The 22,268-nt window shown below is 34.1% G+C and overlaps 2 protein-coding genes across 2 annotated transcripts; one reads left to right on the top strand and one right to left on the bottom strand.

Annotated features, from left to right (window-relative positions):
* Positions 1 to 2,134: 2,134 nt before the first annotated feature.
* On the bottom strand, positions 2,135 to 2,860 carry LOC140979279 (brassinosteroid-responsive RING protein 1-like). Its single transcript, XM_073444623.1, has one exon. It carries the CDS (start codon positions 2,747 to 2,749, stop codon positions 2,240 to 2,242), a length of 510 nt encoding a protein of 169 aa, XP_073300724.1. The 5' UTR covers positions 2,750 to 2,860; the 3' UTR covers positions 2,135 to 2,239.
* Positions 2,861 to 15,709: 12,849 nt separating this feature from the next.
* Positions 15,710 to 19,423, top strand: LOC140977954 (BTB/POZ domain-containing protein At1g63850-like). The gene is made up of 2 exons (XM_073442626.1): positions 15,710 to 16,609; positions 18,056 to 19,423. Exons 1-2 carry the CDS (start codon positions 15,968 to 15,970, stop codon positions 18,995 to 18,997), a joined length of 1,584 nt encoding a protein of 527 aa, XP_073298727.1. The 5' UTR covers positions 15,710 to 15,967; the 3' UTR covers positions 18,998 to 19,423.
* The last annotated feature ends 2,845 nt before the right edge of the window (positions 19,424 to 22,268 follow it).

Here is a 22,268-nt window from a genome sequence, read left to right as displayed (position 1 = left end):
GGTATTAGTTATGGAACGCAAGACAAAATCCTTGTTCTTGGGAGTTGTGCTTTAAAATGGTTCCACTAGAAGGATTATATATGATTTTATAAAGCTCTCATCAATATCATCACACATAATTTCATATGATTGTTAGAGGAACTAGGAGAATATGCATGATAGCTATAAAACTTGTTAATGGATATCTTCTTATTCAACCTTTTTTCTCCTCCATCATCTTTTTTGCTCGAACATTATCTTTCAGCCACATGCAATTTGTTTTGTTTTGTGATATTTTCTCGAGTATTTTTTTAATAAAAAAAGTACATTATTACGCCATGCAAAAATTAGGATAAAATAGGCTAACCTTTAACTACAATAGAAATTTCTGTATACCTATCCTCTTCGCTTATGTATGTATGGCTTGTGCTCCAACTAAAAGAGAAAACAACAACTAATCATAAATACAACTCGTTTATGTTCCTGCTTTGCATTTGAGCTAACTCCTCCCTCCTCTCTTGTACATATACAAGTATAGTGGTGTTTGGGCTGGGCTCTATTGAACTTGATCCATTTCAATAATTCATTTGTTGGCCCAATATCTAATTTATTTCTGTGAGCCCATTACGTCCGAAAATAGCCCAAGCTAACGTTAATATTACAAAGCCCAAATCTGTCATTCCAAAGTCAAACTGCCGGTCTATCTTTCGTTTACTTGGCTCTCGCTATTGATCCCACGTTCCTTTACTATCTTCGACTTCTTCCATTGAAATTCCAAATCTAGAAACTCTTGTATTTACGAATTTTTCTGAGAATTTTCGGGTGGAGAAGAAGTGTGAAATGGCGTCGTAGGCTCACTTGGACAAGATGCAGACCGTCAGAACTATCGGAACCTCTGGCACACCGATCTTATGCGCACCAACCAAAATGATCCTCCTCGTATGTACACACATATACGATGTCATGTATATCAGTTATATGTAGAAAAGATTCACATTTTTTCAATATTCTTCTGTATTTAATTAAGAAATTCGACTAGGCGAGTCTTAAATAATTTTTTAGGTGAAAGAAATCAAATCGGAACGAGTTAATTGATATTTTCATATATTAATACTCCATTCGTAGAAATAATTGACGTGAATTAGCTAATTAATTGTTATTCTATCTCAATCAGAACATTTAGAGCCACTATTTACATTACTAAAGTTTTTTTTTTTTTTTTTTAACTACTACATGTGTATTTCTTTGCCAAGTGTGTCGTTCAATTTTCTTTTTGGTTGACAATTATATATTGATAACATGAACCATGCCCTGTGTATTAAATTCTCAAATTAAAGCATGATTATGTTTGTACTATTGTATACGTTATTAGTGTGAATTAGTTGTTACTTTATTGAATTTCAATTCACAACATTAATATCCACTTGGGCTTGCAAAATAAAAAATAATAAAAAACAAAATACAATAAAAGATTAATTCATTTAACGATGGTTGCATGTTACTTCTTTATTTCTTTTGCTGATATAGAGAAATGAAATATCTTTGAGTATTGATATTGTGGCTCTCGCTTAACATGTCTTTACTGTCTATAGATGGAAAAAACCAATTGAAAATATAAAGAGAGCATTTTATAGATACAACGATCTAAGTTACTCGATTATATTTTTTAAGGATTTTTTTGGCTTTTCTCTTTTAGTAATATATTAATATATATTTTTTGATATCTTAATCTAGGAGGTGAGAAAGAATCTAAGTTTTTCGGTGAGACCATTGGACCAAGCCCTCGGTCTCGGTAATATATTCATATTAACTTTAGGTATTATGAATCCAGAATTTTACGTTTGGGGCGCAATAGTGATCGCGTTACACTAGTTCATACTATGCTATGCCATAATTTTTGAAGTGTTTTTATTTAATTTCAACTATTACCAAGATATTTGACAGATAATCTATAAATTTGTTTCGACATAAAAAGTTAGAAATTTACTTAGTTCATGTCACGGCATGGATCAGTCACTGTCCCTAATTAATGATGGAAATGCCGGATTTTCCGATACATTTGTTTAAGCTAGTTGAACTTCAATGTAATGCTCAAATCTATTATTGTGCATTGACGCTTCAAAGTCGTGTGTGTTGTGTCCTAATTAACCAACTGTAGCAATAATGAAAACAAAATTCTTTCTTTCAAACTACATATATTTTCGTATTATGTACATCAACGTACGGAAGAGAAAGTGCAAAGTAGATAAGAAAAAGAACACTACAACCCCGAAGTAATCGGGGAATACTCGCCGTAAAATTCAGAAATCCCAGAAGCCAACCACAGCTTCTCGTTGAAACTCTCCTGCATATCCTCCGGTATGAACTGAGTACGGCAAAGGGGGCACGTCTTCTGATCGTGGTCCATCCAACGGTCCACACAGCTCCGGTGGAATATGTGTCTGCAGTTCATCAGCCTCCGGATCTCATCTTCCGCGCTGAATTCGTACAAGCATACCGCGCAGTTCTCCGGTGGATCCATCTCCTCTAAATCAGAGAAACTCACCACCGGCAGAAGCTCGCGGATCAGCGCCGCAGATACAGACCGCGGCAGCTCCGATCGGGTTTCTTCCCTCAAAAAGTAGGAAACAGGTTCAGGCTCCAGGAAATCCCTGAGCCCCAAAACAGAGAACACAGCGTACAAAAATCTCCTCATTAATCCGAGAAGCGTAAGCACGTAGACAAGCAATTTAGGGAGAAATAGGTCAGTGTATCCCACCGGAAACCCCATTTTTCCTTCCAATCTTGCTTCGAGAAGCAGAATTAGAAGCTTTTACGTGCAGAGTAGAGGTGTTTTGTGGGTGAAAGTATTGCTGTAGGAGTGGTGAGTATGGAGAATGAAAATGGAGGGGGTAGTATTTATAGGGCAGGTTGGGGGGAGTAAAATGACGAAAAGGGGTCTGATGAAAAGGGTAAATGGCAGTCAAAGGATTTGTGAGAGTGCGGGCGAGTGTATCTGCTGTCCCCTTCGTCTAGGTGTCGTCAGAAATTGTCGTACGGTATTCATGCGTGTGACAAGTTTACACGTGTAGGATATGATTAATTATTAATACACAATTACTCATTTACATAATCTCTCAACTAAAAAATTATAAATAACTAATATCCATCACATACAACATTTAAACACAATAGCGTTTCATTATATATTATTGCATGTATTAAAAATCACATTAAAATTTAAAAAGGAGGTATCATGTGGAACGGTCTTACGAATGTTTATCTGTGAGACGGGTCAAACCTATCGATATTCACAATAAAAAGTAATATTTTTTCATGGATGACCCAATTAAGAGATCTGTCTCACAAAATACGACCCGTAAGACCGTCTCAGACAAGTTTTTTATTTAATCATTATTTAATTCATTCAAAAAATGATTCCATTTTTCGAACACGTAGTTAATAACAAAATATTAGTAAAACAAAAAAATTGCAACTAAATGAAAAAGAATAACTATACATTTAAAACAAACGAAAAAGAAAAAGCTATATAATTGAGACGGATTCGTATTAAATATATGTATTTAGTAATATTTCTTTTTACTAACAATTTTGTATCACTAAATACATTAGCTATTTCTAACAGTACTTTTTAATATATAATTAAAACACCCGTATGGTAAACTGAGAATTTTGTTTATATGTTTAAACTTGTCAACGATATTCTTAATTTCTTTGAAAAACAAATGAACTCATTTATTTGAGAAGAATAATAAACATAATTACAACAAGTTGGCTCTAAATAACTACTACTTGACTATGTGAATGAATTAACACTCTTAATTTTATAGAGCGTTTTTTCTTTGTCTGAAAAAACTACTTTAGACTTGGGATTTTTGAAAAGTATAAATAAATATGTCTTAAATCATATGTAGAATTTTGAAGCTTTTACTTTTCGCCAACAATATGAGCGTTACAATATACTAATTTTATTGCACTTGATTTTTTCCAACAATATGTGCACTAACCTGTTTTTATTTCTTGGAAACAAGAAATTATAAATTTTTCCCCTTTATACACATAATTGAGCTCCATGTATTGATAAAACAAAGATGTGGCTAAACGAAAATCATGTTTTCAAATCATCGAGAAACATTTCCAACCTTTTATATTTTATCTCCAATTCATCGACACTTTTTTGTGTTGTCTTTTATTTCTTTGTCCAAAAATTAATTAATATTATAACCTCTTCTTTTTTTTTTTCGTTTTGTTTCATACTACACATTTAGCACGGCTCGCGTGTAGTTAAATCTTTGAATAAGTCGTCCATTCAATTAATTTATGATGTGTTATAAATAGTTAGTTGGACGTCATGGTTTAAAGTCTAGGTCTCGTTGCGGTCGTTTATATAATACTTCGAAAAGCAAATTGGTTTTTTGTATTCGATAAATTTGAAATTCAGAGACGGATTTATTTGGGGTTTAGGAGGAAAGTATTAATGCTTTATTTTTTTAACACAAGAATATAATTGCAAAATTTGAGTAACACATGTCTATAATTTTAGTCATTTTTTAAAAGTAAATTACATAGTTACATATATATTATATTCAGGTGAGATGCAGTTAGAATAAATAAACAGTTTGAAATAGTACCATATACTTTTCAAAATCGAATTTCAACTAAAAGTACGTGCCAATAAAATTGTATATCGAGTGATTGTGATGGATTAGCAATAATTTGAAGGGGAGTAGCTATCTATCGGTAAAGTAACCCCTATGTCCCGGCGTTGAAGCTAATGTCTCGGGCTTTCGAGGCGGCGTGCTTGGCATGCACACCTTAATTCCATACAGTGCTTCAACGGGTACAATGCGAATGCTATAATTACAGTTATTATTGTGTAGGAGAAATCGATGAACCTTACCTAATGGAACGACAAAAGATAGGAGACATGAATATTCGCACCTTGTATGTATTTGAACCGATCAAAAAAGGTTAAATATTATTATTCTTTTTTGTAATGAGCCAACAATAATTAAATAAGAGGTGGGGATCGATGTGGGTCGCGGGGTCTTATTAAATTTATTTAATAAAAAATAATACGTATTCTGGAATCCTTTTCTTTGATTATAAAAACAAAATTAAAATAAAAAGTGAATTGTGCGACGTATATACGAACCCCAGCCATGGAGAGTGAGATCGGATAATGGATTATGATTCAAAGACGTGGCTGCATTCTAGCCAAATTCTGTTGGTGGATAGGGGACGATATATTGAAATTAGCATCATGTTGAAATATGAAATTTTCTTAAATTTTACATGAAATCTGATCCATTGAAATTTAAAAATTTTGAATTATGAAATTATCAACGATTATAATTTTTTGTAAAATGACAAACGTATCCTACGACACCTAAATAACTTCAAATTATGTACAAACTGAAGAGAAGTCACTCATAAAATAATAGAGATTTTTTTTGGAGACGAAACATAAATTTAAAAGTTTTTTTTTAAAAAAAGAAAGAAATGTACGTTAACCTGTAGATCAAAACCAAGATTCCCACATTAACCCTAATCTTAATAATGTCTTGATAGGCCAAAGACACCATGTCCCACGCAAGTTCGTCAGAATAATTTTTAAAAACGGGATAAGCAGACACGCTACATCAAAATACTCTCGCGTCTGTTTTTTTAATAATAATTTTCAGATGTAAGGTTCTTTACTAGTGGGATAAGGATTTGATATGAGGGGTCTTCTCTTGCCTCTGATTTTTTAGTGTGATCAATTTTTGGTCTAAATCTAAACATTCAATTGTGATGCTAAAATAGCGAGGAATATTGCTCAAAGAAAAAGAAAAAGAAAAAGAAAAACAAAATTATAATTGATAGGGAGGCATGCAGCGACGAAAAACAAGCATCATATATTAGGATAGGTATTTTTTGGCTACAAATAAGGGAGATCATGAGCTCCCGCCGATGGTAGAACATGGTTGGTTTTCTAACCAACCATCTATGAAACACCTGAACAAGGTGCTTCTTCCCAGTGATAGAACATAGCTGACCTGCCAACCAACCACCTGAGAAACACCTAAACTCTAGAGAAGTTTAGAAAGGGGCTGAAGATGAGTTCCAGAGTGTTCCCTCTGGCGCTTAAGTAATTTCAACTATAAAACAATATACTGAAAATAAGAGTGAATGTCCCCTAGAAAATGAAATCAAGCCTGATATTTATAAAGAGAAGGAGTTACCAAATATCAAAGGGGAGCTCGAGATAACTTCCGGCGCACGCTCAATTCAAATTCTAGCTATCAAAATATATACTGAAAATAAGACTGAATCCCCCTCAAGAAATTGAAATCAAGTTTGGTATTTATAGAGAGTTATCAAATATGAAAGGAGCACTTGTTTTAGGTGTTTCTCAGGTGATTGTTTGGTTGGTGTTCTATCACCGGCAAGAAGCTCATCTCTTCAGGTGTTTCCTAGGTGGTTGGTCAATAGCGGCGGGAGTTCACCTCCATATTTTTAACCAAAAAAAATACCCACACCATTTTGTTAGTGAGCATCACTACTCATAGATATTATTTTGATTAATTACCTTGTTCATACAAATCCCAAGTAACTAATCGAATCAGAAGTCCAAAAATCAGAAACATGTGGATCGAAAACTAGAACAGATTATTTTATTTAACAATAAAAATGTGGAAATCCTAATCGATCGGAATGTCTCTTGTTACATGTCACGCCACATAAATTTAATTGAGTGATGTTACATATAAATAATGTGTTTATACATCAATTTTTATATTTGTTAAAAGACCAAAATATTTTATTCAATTTGAAAAGAAAAAAAAGAAGAGTAAATTATTTTAATAACAATATAATGATTGTAAATACCAAAATAACGATAAATAAATGGTTGTACATTTAATATTATTCAATTTAATTTTTTAGTAAACATGAAAAATAAAATACTCGAATTAAACATGGGAGATCATAACAAAAAAAAAAGACAAAAAAAATAAAGGTCCCACGCCCATCCTTTGTACAAGTCGGCCAACACATGATACCACATCCTTGCGCCTGTGTATGTCTTGAGGTCCATACCTCTGTCCAAGATTAATAATATATTTTATTAAAAAATTACGTCTCAGACGAGAATCATTTATAATATATTAATTGTTGTTTGGGATATTCAAATATGAGAGGAAAGCGAGAAGAAAACAATGAAAAATGGTTTTGTAGTGGCAAATGTTGAACACTTTCTCCTTAAGAAGAATTTGCCCTCACAACGTGCTAGAGTTTGTGACAATCTTCTCCCAAGATACAACTACAACACTTGAATAATGAGCACTCAAATATTCAAGTTCTATCACAAGGAAATGAATAAAACTCTTTCTTTTAGAAGAAGGAAGAAGAAGAAGATGCAAAATGATGTAATGTGTGTTTGATTTTCAAAATGTCAAATATTTAATGTTTTTCAAATGAAGAGACATGATCTTTCATTCATGGGGATGTCCCTTGGCCATGGTAACTGATCACAATCATCAAACAATGCCAAGGAAATGAAAAAATATCAGAAAAATCGAAGGGACACAAAAAACAGCCGAAGGGGCGCGCGCGCGCTCCCGCCTGCGCTCGGCAGCGCTCGGCAGCGCCTGCCGAGTGCTGCGCGTGCCTGCCGAGAGCTCTCGGCAGGCACGCGCACCTGCGCGCGGATCCGCCTGGTGCCGATTCGCGCGCAGGTGCGCGCCTGCTACTATTCACGTACAATTTTTTTTTCCTCCATCGTTTCCTTCCCTTACATGTTCCGACTACTCGGTTGAAGTTCTTTCAACATTCGATGAACTTGTTTCGAGTTTAATTCAGAACCACCGAACTTAATATTCGTTCATTAAGCTTCGTTTTTCGTTTCGAATTTTTCCAATCAAACACATTGATTTATTTGCTTAATTTTCATTCATTAAACATCAAAATTTTCCAACATTAATTAATTATATTTATTTCAAATTATGTCTCCCGACAGTTTTGGAATGAAGCTAGCTTCCCCTGAATTAAAATCTCACTACGATCCACAAAACCATTAATGGTCCATTCTTTAATATTTAATTATAATATGTCTTTATATATAACATATAAGCTGATAAAGAAATGTTGTTTTTAATGTTGGGAATAAAATTCAATGCATTAAAAAAAATATAAAAATATATCTGAGATCATCTTACGAGTTAATTTCATGAGACAGATCTCCAACCCAACTCAACTCATGAATTACTTTTATGTTAAACATGATTTAGATCGATTCGTCTCATAAATATACCATCTCATAAGAGACATTCTCTCTACATTCCTTGATTTATCTTCTAAAATATTCCACAAAAAGAATTAGATCCCCAACATGATCATTATTATCCGAGGCCACTCGTAGACTAGTAAGATTTCACTTGATTCGAACACTTTAATAAAAAATGTTCAATTTAAAATTTGTTACTGATGTTTATCTTTATGAATTAAATGGAGTTTGTCATATCAAGATTAAAATATTAATTAATCCAGCTAGTAATATGTAACATGCAGTACATAAATTCATGTGCTATGCACAACCTTCCAACCTTTCATTATTTGAATTTCAAACCTTGTTTAGCTCTGATTTTTTCCTTGATTTCAAAATTTTTCAATATTTATACAAAATTAGTTGATGCTAGCTTGTGCTATTGATAGTAAACTGTAAAGATATTGAAGAAACAAACTGCCGTTGTGGTGTATCTTTTTACCATATTAAATCATCCATGGTTTTCTCCTCATTATCGAATTGGACTCTTTGCCCTTAGATCGAATTTCAACTATCAACCACCATAATATCCTCCAATTTTTACTAAAGGAATAACCATTAAAAGAAACATTGACCACGTCAGTGTCCCAGTAAAAAAATATTAAAACTGAAAAAATAAAATAAAAATACTAGTAGATTAAAACCATAAATTAAACGATTGATACTATGGAAAAAATAACACGCCCAAACAATGTTACTTCTGTATTTCAAAAACTTCCAATATAAATGATGAAAAACTTAGCCAGATCAAACCACCTAAAAGATCTAACACATGAAGAATATATACTTAGCTTTTTTTGAATACATAAAGTAGCTAGACGTGTGATATAGGGCCAGTGCTTAGGACAAATTATGGCCAGCAAGAGAATGAGCCAATCACAAAGAGATTAAAATTGTATGGAATTACAGTAAGACACGAAGGCAGGCTCTGGCGTGAGCACGATGGAATAAAAACGAAGTTACAGCTATACACTCCTATTATCTTTTCATCTGTCGCCCTTCCTTTATCACCTGCTTTACTGTATAATCACGTACATTTTGTTCCCATACAATTTTGTCTGGGGTGGATTCACTTCTTCTCTTAACTATTTAACATTTATTTTAATAATTGCATCGTAAAAACAAGGGCAATACTAAATACATGGGCAATGCCAATATATGATTTAAAATTCTACATATTTATGTATGCATGATTTTTTTTTATTATTATTAGTTTCTTATACATGTTTTTTTCCTTCCAATTTTTCACTCCATAAAACTTCATTAATGGTTATATTTTTCCAAGTACTGAGGGCCTCCCCGTCAAGAATATCAAGTGGTGGAACAATCAAGAATGGCAACGTGAATGTGATAATGTGCCATATGTGGCATCTATACGAATGTGTATTATTAGTTTTTAAGTGAGTAATTATTTATTTTGGATAATTAATGTACATTTTAATTTTAAGAGTTTGTTCAATTTGGGATAAGAAATACAGATCAACTCCCTCTTCGTCTATGGGTTTCAAGTTTCAACCTTACAAGATTTATTTTAAATAAATCATTCCTACAGTAACTTAAAGTCAAAGAACATGTCATATTAGTGTGAATTTGGACAAATTCCCAGATAGAGTTTTAGAGCGGATAAGGTTTCATCGTGTAGTAAGAATAANTTTATTTAATTTTGGGCCAGATCAATCGTGAGAATTGTAGGGATTTATTTGTTTTCGTTTTCTAAGACTTGTAAAAAGTTTTGTTTTGGAAATGCTCAGGAATGATAGATACCATGCACAGCAGCGTATATTTAATATTAGAAATAAGAAATTCATTTTGAGAAAACAAAAAATAAAATATCATTAATATTATTATTATTATAATATATAATACATAATCTAGGTTTGCAAAGGTGGCCCACTTAAGTAAAGGAGCAAAGAGATGGGACGGGATTAAAGATAACGATTTCAGCAGAGGATGAGTAATATTTGTGGGTCAAATGGGGGGCACGTGAGATGTTGGTTATCTTTTATAATTTTGTACCTAACATTTTCAGGAAATTGTACAGTTTTTTCCTTTTAAAGAATAAAATAAAATAATAAAAACCATCAATTTTCAAAAATTCACGTGACTTCTTGCAGGGAAATGCACATTAGGTATTACCCTAATATTGCATCCAATGGTCATACACTAATGATAGGTTGAACTCAACTGATTCGTGCTTAACGTGTAGTTTACACATAAGTTATTTAAAATAATAAACTTAGAATTTATATTAAACTCGTTTGAATGACATAATAGTAATTAGGTGAACCCTAATGTTGGATCAAATCGTCGTCCCCTACTCGATTTTGACCTCAAATCAAGATGATGGAAATTTTGGGCCATCATACGTTAAATTTCCAGGACCTTTCTTATTGGGCCAATGATAGTTAACTGAACGATTGTTGTTAGCCCATTTTGTTTTGTGACCCGACTAGCATTTAGGAAAACCAAACCTACGACAAAAATATACACACATATTTACCAGGGAAAAATAAGTGTCGTAAGTGTGTTAAAATTATTGATTGTATTATGTACTTTATTTATTTATTTATTTATTTTGGTTTTGGCGAGGAATTTCAATATGATAATGTGGATTTTTATACATTGGGACGTTTATATATTCTCATCTTTTGAAACAATATCGATCAAACCGGTAATTTGTGGATCATCGTCTTGCGATTCATCAAAGGCGGGAATGAACAATTTCATGTGACTAGTGAATTATTGGATTCAATCGAGTGATCGGGATCTATGTATAACTCATTTACTACACACAAGGGATCTTCTACTTTGCATAAAATGAGATCCACATGATTCAATAGTGGTACTTCGCACGTCACCGGATCCGTGATTTTATTATTATTACGTAGTATAATTAATGTTTAACAAAAACGATTTAGAGCCCAAAACGATTGAGATCCACATGATTCAAACCTTGACAGCTAGATGTCAAGGTTTGAATTCAAAATTTGGAATGGCTGATTTTGTTGTGTACTTTGGTTTGGTGATGAAAAAAAAAACACATTGGTTTGAAAGAGAAAATATGCATCTGTGTCGTTTAAATATATACAAACAAAAGAAAAAGGTAAAGTGTCACATTTCATTCAGCCTTTCAAAGATTCCTAGACTGGTTTGAGTAAAAAGTGTTAGAATAATTGATAAAACCATTAGCGTAAAAACGAATTTATAGAGATAAAGTAATAACCGAAACAAGTGTGATGTTTACAGTATGACTATTATGTAAAAGAAAACAAAACCAAACCAAGGCCTGTAGCATGTACAGTTTCCTTAAAACAGATTCGCCCTCTCCGGTATGTGCTTCGAGGTTTCAGCGGACGTCTGTTTCCCAGGATACAACGGAACAACCAGCAGTGACTTAGCACGAGACACTACTACGGCGAACTGAAAACGTACCTTTACTTTATCACCGAGATTTTACGAGAAGCCAAATGGAAAGATAACAATATGTAATGCAAGAGAGAGCTTGAAAGAGAGAAAATTTCATGTACTTGAAATGAGGAAATGAACCAACTATTTATAATTCACAGTGATGTATGTGATTTAAAAGGTGCAGCAATTGTATGGAAATCTTCCAAACAAACTGTAATAGCCAGATCCACGATGAAATCTGAGTTTATAGCTCTTGACAAGTGTTGTGAAGAGGCTGAATGGCTGCGTCACTTTTTAGAAGATGTTCCAGGATGGGAAAAACCTGTGCCGGTTATATGCATACATTGTGATAGCCAATCTGCGATTGGAAGGGCACAAAATAATATGTATAATGGTAAGTCTAGGCATATACGTCGTAGACATAATACCATTAGACAACTACTCTCAACTAGAGTTATATCTGTTGACTATGTAAAGTCAAAGGATAATATAGCAGATCCGCTAACAAAAGGGTTAACAAGAGAGTTAGTTGCGAAAATGTTAAGGGGAATGGGGCTCAAGCCTATAGAATAAATTGGTGTGAAGGAAAACCCAACATACGCTGACTGGAGATCCCAAGAACTAGGTTCAATGGGAAAACCTAATCGCACTGATTTGGTAGATCACTGTGGGGGTTATCCTTAGTCCGTTCCTATTAGAAAATAGTGAATGTTGAGGATAAGCTTACGGCTTTTAATGATTCTGATAAGAAGCAATATAGAATCACCTATGTGAGAGAGAAGTGGGGCCGCTTCGAAGGAATTGCAGGGCTCAATTCTAGACCCTCTTGCAGAACCAGGCGTGTGTTCATGGACAAAACGAACACAATCATGAGAACTGAATAGTATCAGGGAGAATCTTGTGTGAAATATATATTAATTTACATAAACGGCAGAACAGTTCAAGGACATCATATCTACTGGTCAGCTAGTAAAGCAAATATATTTCATGAGGGAAGGTTCAAAGGGTAACACCTACCTATCTTATGCAGGATTCAACTGTAGAACTTTGTCACCAAGATTTGTATCAATTTTCATTCATGTGAAGGATTGTTGGAAATTTTAATAAAAATTTAAAGGTTGAATAAAAAATTGTGTCTCATGAATGTGGGAGTGTCTTTTGGCTCTCCACATTCTTGAGTTAATTGAAGAGTTTTGACTCTTCATATTGTTGAGTTAATGGGAAGATTAATTGAGTTAATTAATCTTCCATGACTCTTGGTGTGCATTCTGGGGCTTATAAATAGTGGGTTCATTTCCTCATTTCAAGTACATGAAATTTTCTCTCTTTCAAACTCTCTCTTGCATTACATATTGTTATCTTTCCATTTGGCCTCTCGTAAAATCTCGGTAATAAAGTAAAGGTACGTTTTCAGTTCGCCGTAGTAGTGTCTCGTGCTAAGTCACTGCTGGTTGTTCCGTTGTATCCTGGGAAACAGACGTCCGCTGAAACCTCGAAGCACATACCGGAGATGGCGAATCTGTTTTAAGGAAACTGTACATGCTACAGGCCTCGGTTTGGTTTTGTTTTCTTTTATATAATAGTCATACTGTAAACATCACACTTGTTTCGGTTATTACTTTATCTCTACAAGTTTGTTTTTACGCTACTGGTTTTAGCAATTTTTGTAACAAAAAGAAGCCATCTTGATTCTTGAGCGTTCAAAAGGTAAAAATTACAACAATTACTATATAAATTACATATTGAATAAATTAAAGTGCAAACAATATATAATGTTGCAATAAATGGAATTGAGAATGTTCAGCATGCCTTGTGCACTACTCCACTTGCAACTTTTGTCGTAATCAATTATGGGATTAGTTAATTGCTACCATTTCTGACTTTGCCGCATTCATTTATTATCTCACTGTGCAATGAATGTTAATCGTGTTGTCATAGTCCAGTAAACAAATATGTTCCAAAGAGAATTGTATCCCGCAATAATTTTAAATAAAACATCGAACAAGACACCAGTTTGCAGGAATATTCAATCTCTTGCGGTTTATTTTATAATTTTCCAAGGGACCATTTTTTTGTAAAAAAAAATAATAATAACGAATGATCCCTTTAAATTAATGTCTTCTGCATCATGTGCCGGTTGTTCTTGATATTAGGAAAACATAGTGTGTATTGTTGTTATCTTTTGGTTTTATTTATAAGATGAATTTTGGATTTAGTGAAAAGTTTTTCTCTTTTAACATAATGAGAGGTTTGTTTTAATGTGAAATGTGGATTCGAACTCGGTTTTTCTGAGGTCATTTAGAGTCGAAATTATTTGTCCCACTTACATAAACATATTTTCGAAAAGTAAGTAAGCGTCTTAAACCTCGCTTATGATTTGAGCATTATTAGATTAGTGAAGTATGATTGAATCTAAAAAAAAATCTAAATAGTTTGAACAAAGAAAATTTTATCTTAAGTTTCACCGGCTAAAAGTTTAAATTCAAAGATTTTTATGTAGGATATATTTAAGTTATTGTTATTCTATGATATTTTATATAATACATTGCTCAGTTTTAATAAAATTACAAAATATAAAATATTTGAGTTATTATCTATTGTGACTATTAATATATTGTTGGAGTGTGATAACTATAGCGGTTGAACGGAGAAATCAAAACATAACGTTTGAGAATTGTACGATTTAAATTATTTGAGTCGTACCACTACAATCAGATATAGTTTTTGGTAAAACCAACAAATGTTCTGTCCTATAATTAGTATCAGAGAAAAAGTCAAGAGTTCGATTCTAGTTGATTATAAGAAGTACAATTGTTAGGAAAGAGATTGTTGGAGTGAGATAATTGCCCATGTTGAGTAGAAAAATCGAAACGTTACACTTGAACTATTGTATGCTTTAAAATATTTGAGTTGTAGCGTTACCATCAACTATAATATTTGATAAACCGACAAACGATCGATCATACAATTTAACTACCAAACCAAGATTTTATGTATAGGGGTCGAATTAAAGCTTCAAAACTCGAAAAATTTAAAGAGAGCAAATCACATTATTGTGTTATATGAAATACAAACAAAATGAAGCATAGACATTACCTTCCAAGTATAGAATATTCCTAGCTCTTGATTGGCCATAGCAATGTTCTATTGTGCTATAGTGATGCCCAAAGAGACAAGGTTCTATATGAAAATTGTCCAAAGCAATCGGCACACCTCTGTTAAAATATTATCATAGACAATAGACAATAGACAATAGACAAAAGACGTAAAGAATGGCCAAAACACATCAAATCGGTGGGGTTTCATATTTCCGTTGGGGATTTTTCGTCCCCTTTTGTATCTAATAATCTCGTGAATTCCAATGCTTCTTGTCAAAGCCAAACCAAAACCTAATAATGCTCAATAATTTGCCAACCATATCTACAATTCCATTTGATCTAAACTTCTCCTTCAAGGGATGTGCAAAATCAAGTTCTCAACTACTCTAAAGCCCACAATTTAATTATATCATCACTTGATTTCGGCAGAAAAATTATTGATAAGTTTTCAAATATATACACTCAACATTTCATATGGTCTATTTCTGAATTTGATGCCATTGAAAAGAAGTTCACATGAATTCATTAATTATTTACTTAATATAGTACCACAAACATATCCCTAACGTATTTATGCATGTTATTCTCTACATATGTGAATCTCAACCAATCGAATCAAATCCTCTGAGCAAGACAGGTTGAAATTCCATTTACAAAGAGAGGTCTCCATGTCTTAAATATCAGGAATAGGAACGGTACAGATAAATTTAAGCAACATTTTCTTGCTTTTCACTTGTATGTTTCGGTCTTAGTACCGAAACATTTTCTTCACTAACCATTTACAAAAACTATCCCATATTATTATCAATTTTGCTTGAATCACTCTTGATGAGTAAGTACAACTTACTTATTTTGAAAATTTTATAACAAGAGGAATAAAGTTGAAGGACCACATTAAAAATCCATTACTCAGCTCATATCAATAGAGTCATCAATCTTGCTTTGGACTCGACACCCTCAACTTCTACATCCACCCTTAGTACAACCCAAAACCATTATAAAAGCCGCCAGCTGGGACACTCCCATTGTAGTTTCTCCAGGCAATTCTTGGTGTTGCTCAGCCTCCAAACCGCCACCTTCACCACCGGTTGAAACCACGCCTACGTCATCACTAGTGTCCTACCCCTTTCCACTCTCTTCCCCCATAGATCTCAAATTTCGGCTCTAACCCTCCACCATGGACTCCTACACCATCACGAACACTGTCAATGGCGGCCCCAATCCCGCGGTTGATAATTTTTCTTCATCGTTCTGTAAATTTAACTCCGCACTTACCGCTGGCCTTCTCAACCCAACGTCACCCCCTCCGTTTGTGGATAAAACCCGTTCAAGCCCAACCCTTTTCGAAATGATGTCCAATGAACCCGATTGCCACCTCAAAGCCTCAACCCTTGTACCTAACGGTGTTGTTCCGTTTGAGAACCCCCAAAGCTCGAAGCTTTCTGCAAACCCACCGCCCCAAGACAAGAAGGCGCTAATGCAGCAGCGTTTATTGGATCTTCTGACTTCGAGGAGCCCCGGAAACCAGTTTAATGATATGGGTACTGGCGATGTGAAGCTGACTTTAAGTTCCAAGGATGGGGTTAGCGTCTCTATGAGTGTACATAGACAGATCCTTGTGGCTCATAGCAGATTTTTTGCTTTGAAATTGAATGAGAAGTGGGTTAGGCAGCAGCGCAGTATGGGGCCATACATTGTGGAGATAGCGGATTGTGATGATATTGAAGTTTATATTGAGAGTCTTAGGCTAATGTATTGTGAGGATTTGAGGAAGAGGCTGATGAGGGAAGATGTTCCACGAGTGTTGGGTATTCTCAAGGTGAGTCTTACATGCTCTCAGAAATCGCTAATCTACATTTCTTCGATGTAGTTGAACCTTTATATTTGTTCAATAAATGTAAATCTAGTGATAGGTGGTGAAAGTTGATCCAGAATTGAAAAATAAGTGAATGAATGGAGAAAAGTGCAAGGTTGTGAATGGCATAATAGAAAATTGGAGATGAACATAACTGTATAGAAGGATAAGCTGGATAATAAAGATGAGATAGTTATGTTTAAGTGGCGATCAAGTTTGCTAACAAATAAGAACTTAAATTGTGATGGATTAGCTCGCCAGATCTAAGAGCTAGATAACTTTCCTATTCGAGTTCCACTGATGCATATAACTGCTGTTTTTTTGGAATTTAATGTGTGGTAGATGTAAGTCAAGTTGTAGATATCCACATATGCACGGTGCAGTTTATGAATATTGAAGTTGCTATTACTGGCTGGAATTTTACTCGAATCTGTTAGCTGTGAAATGGGGGTTTTGTCTTTGCCAGTATGTTGTGATCCCAAATCGATTCCATGAGCTGTTGTAGAATGGTTAATAAGTTAGAGACTATATCCTCCCTAGTAGACTGGTACTGGGGTTTCGGCTATACTGTTGAACTTATCGACTAACTTATTGATCGTGATGTGAAAACTCTCTACTTGTGTTTCGGCGTGTCATCATATGAATAATCTTTACAAACCCTTAAATGCAATAATGTAAGTGAAACAGGGTAGCCGGTATCTGTCACATCAATCCCCATTCTGGATTGCATCTGTACAGAAACTTATCTGAACCCAATAAAAGCTTGAAAGATAAATTAAGTTTCAACTATGGTCCTTATGAGAATCTTATCGTAGAATGTTATTTTAAGTAAAATATATTCTCCATTTCTGTATCTTTTCATGTTGATTTGTTCCAATTTTCCAATGCATGGTATAGTATTTCCAGCTGCACATGGACCTATAAAACATTGGAAAATTAATCTTGATTGACAGTGGACCTGAAATTTAGAGAATGAAACTTGATTGGTAGCGATATTGTTTGTGTTTTGATTTTTGCCAGCCTAGTTTCTCATCATAAGAATGCAACTCAAGAGTCAAGACTGAGCAAATGCCTCAGAGTTTTAGGAATTTTATTTCTTTCAATCAAGTCCCTGAAAAATATGATTTACTTCAATATATAGATTCCTTAGAGTAGCCCTTTTTGCTCTCAAGATGACTTCACCAACAAACTTTGACTTGAAATGGTTAAGACTTTGTTCACAGTTTCACTCAGTGTTACCTATATTTCTATTCCATGATCTTTTTTTTACAATTATTTTCATTCCAATGTCTCATCGTAGATAAACCATTTATTATTATCGAATTGTGAACAGATGAATGATTGTTGTTGGAACATTAAGCTAAACTCCACGGTTATGTTGTAAAAATATGGTAAATGTCTTGTAATTAGGTCTCATCGGCAATTGAATTTGATGCTGGCGTGTTGTCTTGCTTGGAGTACTTGGAGGCTGCTCCATGGGCTGAAGATGAAGAAGAGAAGGTAGCTTCCTTGTTATCAGAGCTTTGTCTCGAAGGGGTTGGAGCTGTGGAAGTTTTGAAGAGGGTTTCTGTTGATGTTACCACGGGGCTGGAATACGGAAATGATAATGAAGAATTGCTTCTCAAGCTTTTGCACGCAGTTCTTGAAGGAAAAGATGAGAAAGCTAGGAGAGAGATGAAAAATTTGATCACCAAAATGCTTCGTGAGAATTCATCCCACACAGATTTGAGAAAGGAGTCGTTATACTCGGCTTGTGACGGGTGCCTGAACTTTCTTCGGCAATATTTTCTGAAAGCGGCAGAAGAAGCAACACAGAATGTTGGCCAGATAGCCAGACAGGCTGATAATTTGCGTTGGCTTTTGGATATATTGATTGATAGACAGATTGCTGAGGAGTTTTTGAAGATATGGGCATCACAGTCTGATTTAGCTGAGGCTCATTCGAAAGTGCCAGTCATTCACCGATACGAAGTTAGCAGAGTTACGGCCAGATTTTTTGTTGGGATTGGTAAGGGGCAACTATTAGCCTCGAAAGACGTTAGGTGCATGCTTTTGCAGACATGGTTGGTGCCATTTTATGATGATTTTGGATGGATGCGGAGGGCATCCAAAGGTCTTGATCGACATTTAATTGAAGATGGTCTTAGCAACACAATATTAACTTTGCCGATGCCCTGGCAGCGAGAGATTTTTCTGTCATGGTTTAATCGGTTTCTTAATGCTGGTGATGATTGTCCAAATATCCAGAGAGGATTTGAAGTTTGGTGGAGAAGGGCTTTTTGGAAACGAAATGGAGAGTCTGAAATACCTCGACAAATGCGCATCACATCTGCCTCAATAGAGAACTCTTGAATTTGAGATTCAGCAGTCAAATCTTGACAAATGATTTCGAGTTAATCCCTTTCTTTTGAAACTGAGCCGAAAAATTTGTTTTGGCCAATAGAGCTCTCAAAGAAACTGGTTGATGTGCTAAAAGATTACCCTGGACGAAGAAATAAAGAAGTGGGCGTTGATAAAAGTTTGAGTTCAGTCAATTCATTACTCGGAACTATTTTGTCATTCTTTGCCACACAGTGAGCGTTTGCTATTTGAAGGAGGTTAGTTTCTGAAAGAAAATTTACACCTATTTGATAGTGTTGAATGGTGAGGAACTAGCAAAGTCCAGGTGAATCCAATTACGGGTCATAGGCGGCATTGATTACGCTGGTCCTTGTCGTTGATGTACTTTCTCATTCTGCTACATACTTTTTACTGAAGTCTCGGTTTCCATTTGTATTTCATGATTTACATTGTATGCTAATCATATGATGCATCACTGGTAGAAATTTTAAAATCAAGTTCCGAATCTCTTTTGGTTGCAAGATCCTCTTTTCGCCATCTGTTGTTGAATACCTTAGGAATCATTCGACAACCACTTTTGTAAAAAAGCATACGGTTCGAACTACTGCCCTTCAGTCCCAGGGGCAAGGGGCCTGACATGAGATCTGGAATGTCTAGTTTAATTTTTCTTGAAATCTGAATTTTGCTCTTCCGGTTAAATCAAATCTCACCTCGTCGGCTAACCTCCCACCAATTTTCTGGGTGTGGCCCTCTCCCATTTCAGTAATGAATGCTATACAGAATACAATTCATATGTGTATACGTGCTACCTATAGAAGGCAGCTCAAGTACAATTCACTTGTGGATACTGTTGAAATTATATAGCCTTCGAAACAATTTCGGCTAAAAAATTATTTTCGATCAAATCGAAACACAGCGGAAGCGATTACGTAATTTCATAAATTATAATCGAACATATGAATATAAATTAATTATGAATAAAAAAAAATTTACTAGAAAACTAACCTCTTGTAGTTTTTTCTTTTTCGCGAATCCGAGATGCGTAGAAACCACAGCCTTCCAGTACGATCATTGCTATTGACGGTAGTGCGTGGGCACTCAAAAAAACGCAAATGCTAGAAATAAAAATTTTTTGTTTTGTTCTCCACTTTATTTTCAACTCATGAAAAAGTAGAGAAAAAAATATTAATTCCCCCTTTTAGAGACCACCTAGGATCCTATTTATATTAATTCAAAACCAAGAGTCCAAATCTTATCCCAATTTGGACTCCAAAAAATCGACCATCACATCTAGGATAGGCCAAGGTTTTATGTGGTTTGAATAATATATTTTATGCATTTTAAAACTATTTTAAAAGCCATAAGATTTCTAAAATCTTATAAAAATAAATTAGAATCTTATTCTAACTTATTTTTAGATATTAAATAATATCTATAATTTATTCACAATAAATTAAAGATATTATAATCAACTTTTGGATATTATCATAATAATCCAAATATATAATTATCTCATAATTATAATTTAATATAATTAATATCTCATAATCAATTATATTTATCTCCAAACTTTTGGAGTTATGGAAACATTTTTCCATATCCACACATGATTTCTAAATTGCATTTTTTTTAATCTTTCATTAATTTGAAAGGCGTGCCGGAGACCATGGACTCATAATTAGAAGCTCCAATAAATTAAATAAATAATTAAACTCTTTAATTAATTTATCTAATTTATTAATTCCATAATTACTCCACTAAAAATATGGAATTGCACTCTTCTTCATTATGAAATATCTTACTCTACTAAATTGAGCAGTCCATTGATATAATCATTACATATGGATTAATCCTCCATAGACAATTCGTAATTGAAGCTAGGAATTTTCCGTTTACCTCTTCAATTACTTCTTATCCTCATTTACTATTAATTCACTAGTGAGTGGTTTAATTTATAACTTAATTATAAATTAGTTGGGCCCATCACTCAGTTCCAGAATTAACAAATGAGAGAATCGTCCTTCTACTTCTCGCAAGAAGGAATGGATTCCATGTCTGTGAATTCATATTCCCAGCTATTTATTTCAAATATAAATCTAAAATGCAAGTAATGAAAAAATTGAACAATTGCAAATTTTAAACAAGCAAATTAAGAATCATATTGAAATGAACAGGAGTTTATAATCACATCAGGATTAAGATTTGTCCATATATGATCATCTTATGATTTAAATAGAGTTTCATATTAACAACGGAATTTATTATGAAATATTTAAGTAAATCGGTCATAGTCCTACATAATCTCATTATATATAAATGCCCCCATCTAGATGTCTCTACATCGACGTTCCGGATAAGACAGTCACGTTCATAATGTTCAAGGGCCGCATTAGTGATGTTTTAATTAAAGATCTCATACTTTAATTAATTTCATCACTGACTAAATTTAAGTTTATTATTCATAATTTTAATCCTCGTGTATATATAACTTTTATATATACTAAAATCATGGTTACATCCAATAAACTAGGGATTTTACTATGATATTCATGACAAAAATATTTCATGCAAATATGTTCAATAATAAATGTCGTTTTTATTAATAATAAAAACATAATATTAATATCCAATGCTTTAATGGCACTATCCCCAACAATCTCCCACTTGCACTAAAGCATGTGAGACATGTCTCTAAGTCCTAGATTTAGCATATGCCTCTCAAACACTTTTGTAGGCAGTGTCTTGGTGAATGGATCAGCGAGGTTTTCAGCAGACACAATCTTGAGAATTGAAACGTCACCTCTTTGCACTATCTCTCGGATCAAGTGGTACTTCCTTTCTATATGCTTCGATCTCTTGTGACTACGAGGTTCCTTTGAATTAGCCACTGCACCACTGTTCTCACACCACAAAGTGAGTGGATTATTCATATTTGGAACAATTTCCAAATCAGATAGGAATTTCTTAAGCCACACAGCCTCTTTAGCAGCTTCGGAAGCAGCTATGTATTCGGCCTCCATGGTCGAGTCGGCTGTGCTGGATTGCTTGATGCTTCTCCAGACTATGGCACCGCCACCAAGAGTAAACACTGATCCAGACGTTGATTTTCGAGTATCTCTATCTGATTGAAAATCAGAATCAGTGTAACCGTCTATTTTAAGGTCTCCACCTGAATAGACAAGCATATAATTTCTCGTTCTTCAAAGATACTTGAGAATATTCTTTACCGCTATCCAATGATCCAAACCAGGATTTGACTGAAAACGACTGACTATCCCCACAG

Source organism: Primulina huaijiensis, chromosome 6 (genome assembly GCF_012295235.1).
Source record: "Primulina huaijiensis isolate GDHJ02 chromosome 6, ASM1229523v2, whole genome shotgun sequence".
NCBI classification, from domain to species: Eukaryota; Viridiplantae; Streptophyta; class Magnoliopsida; order Lamiales; family Gesneriaceae; genus Primulina; species Primulina huaijiensis.
Note: the sequence above shows the minus strand (reverse complement) of the source record. Positions and strands in the feature narration are given on the sequence as shown.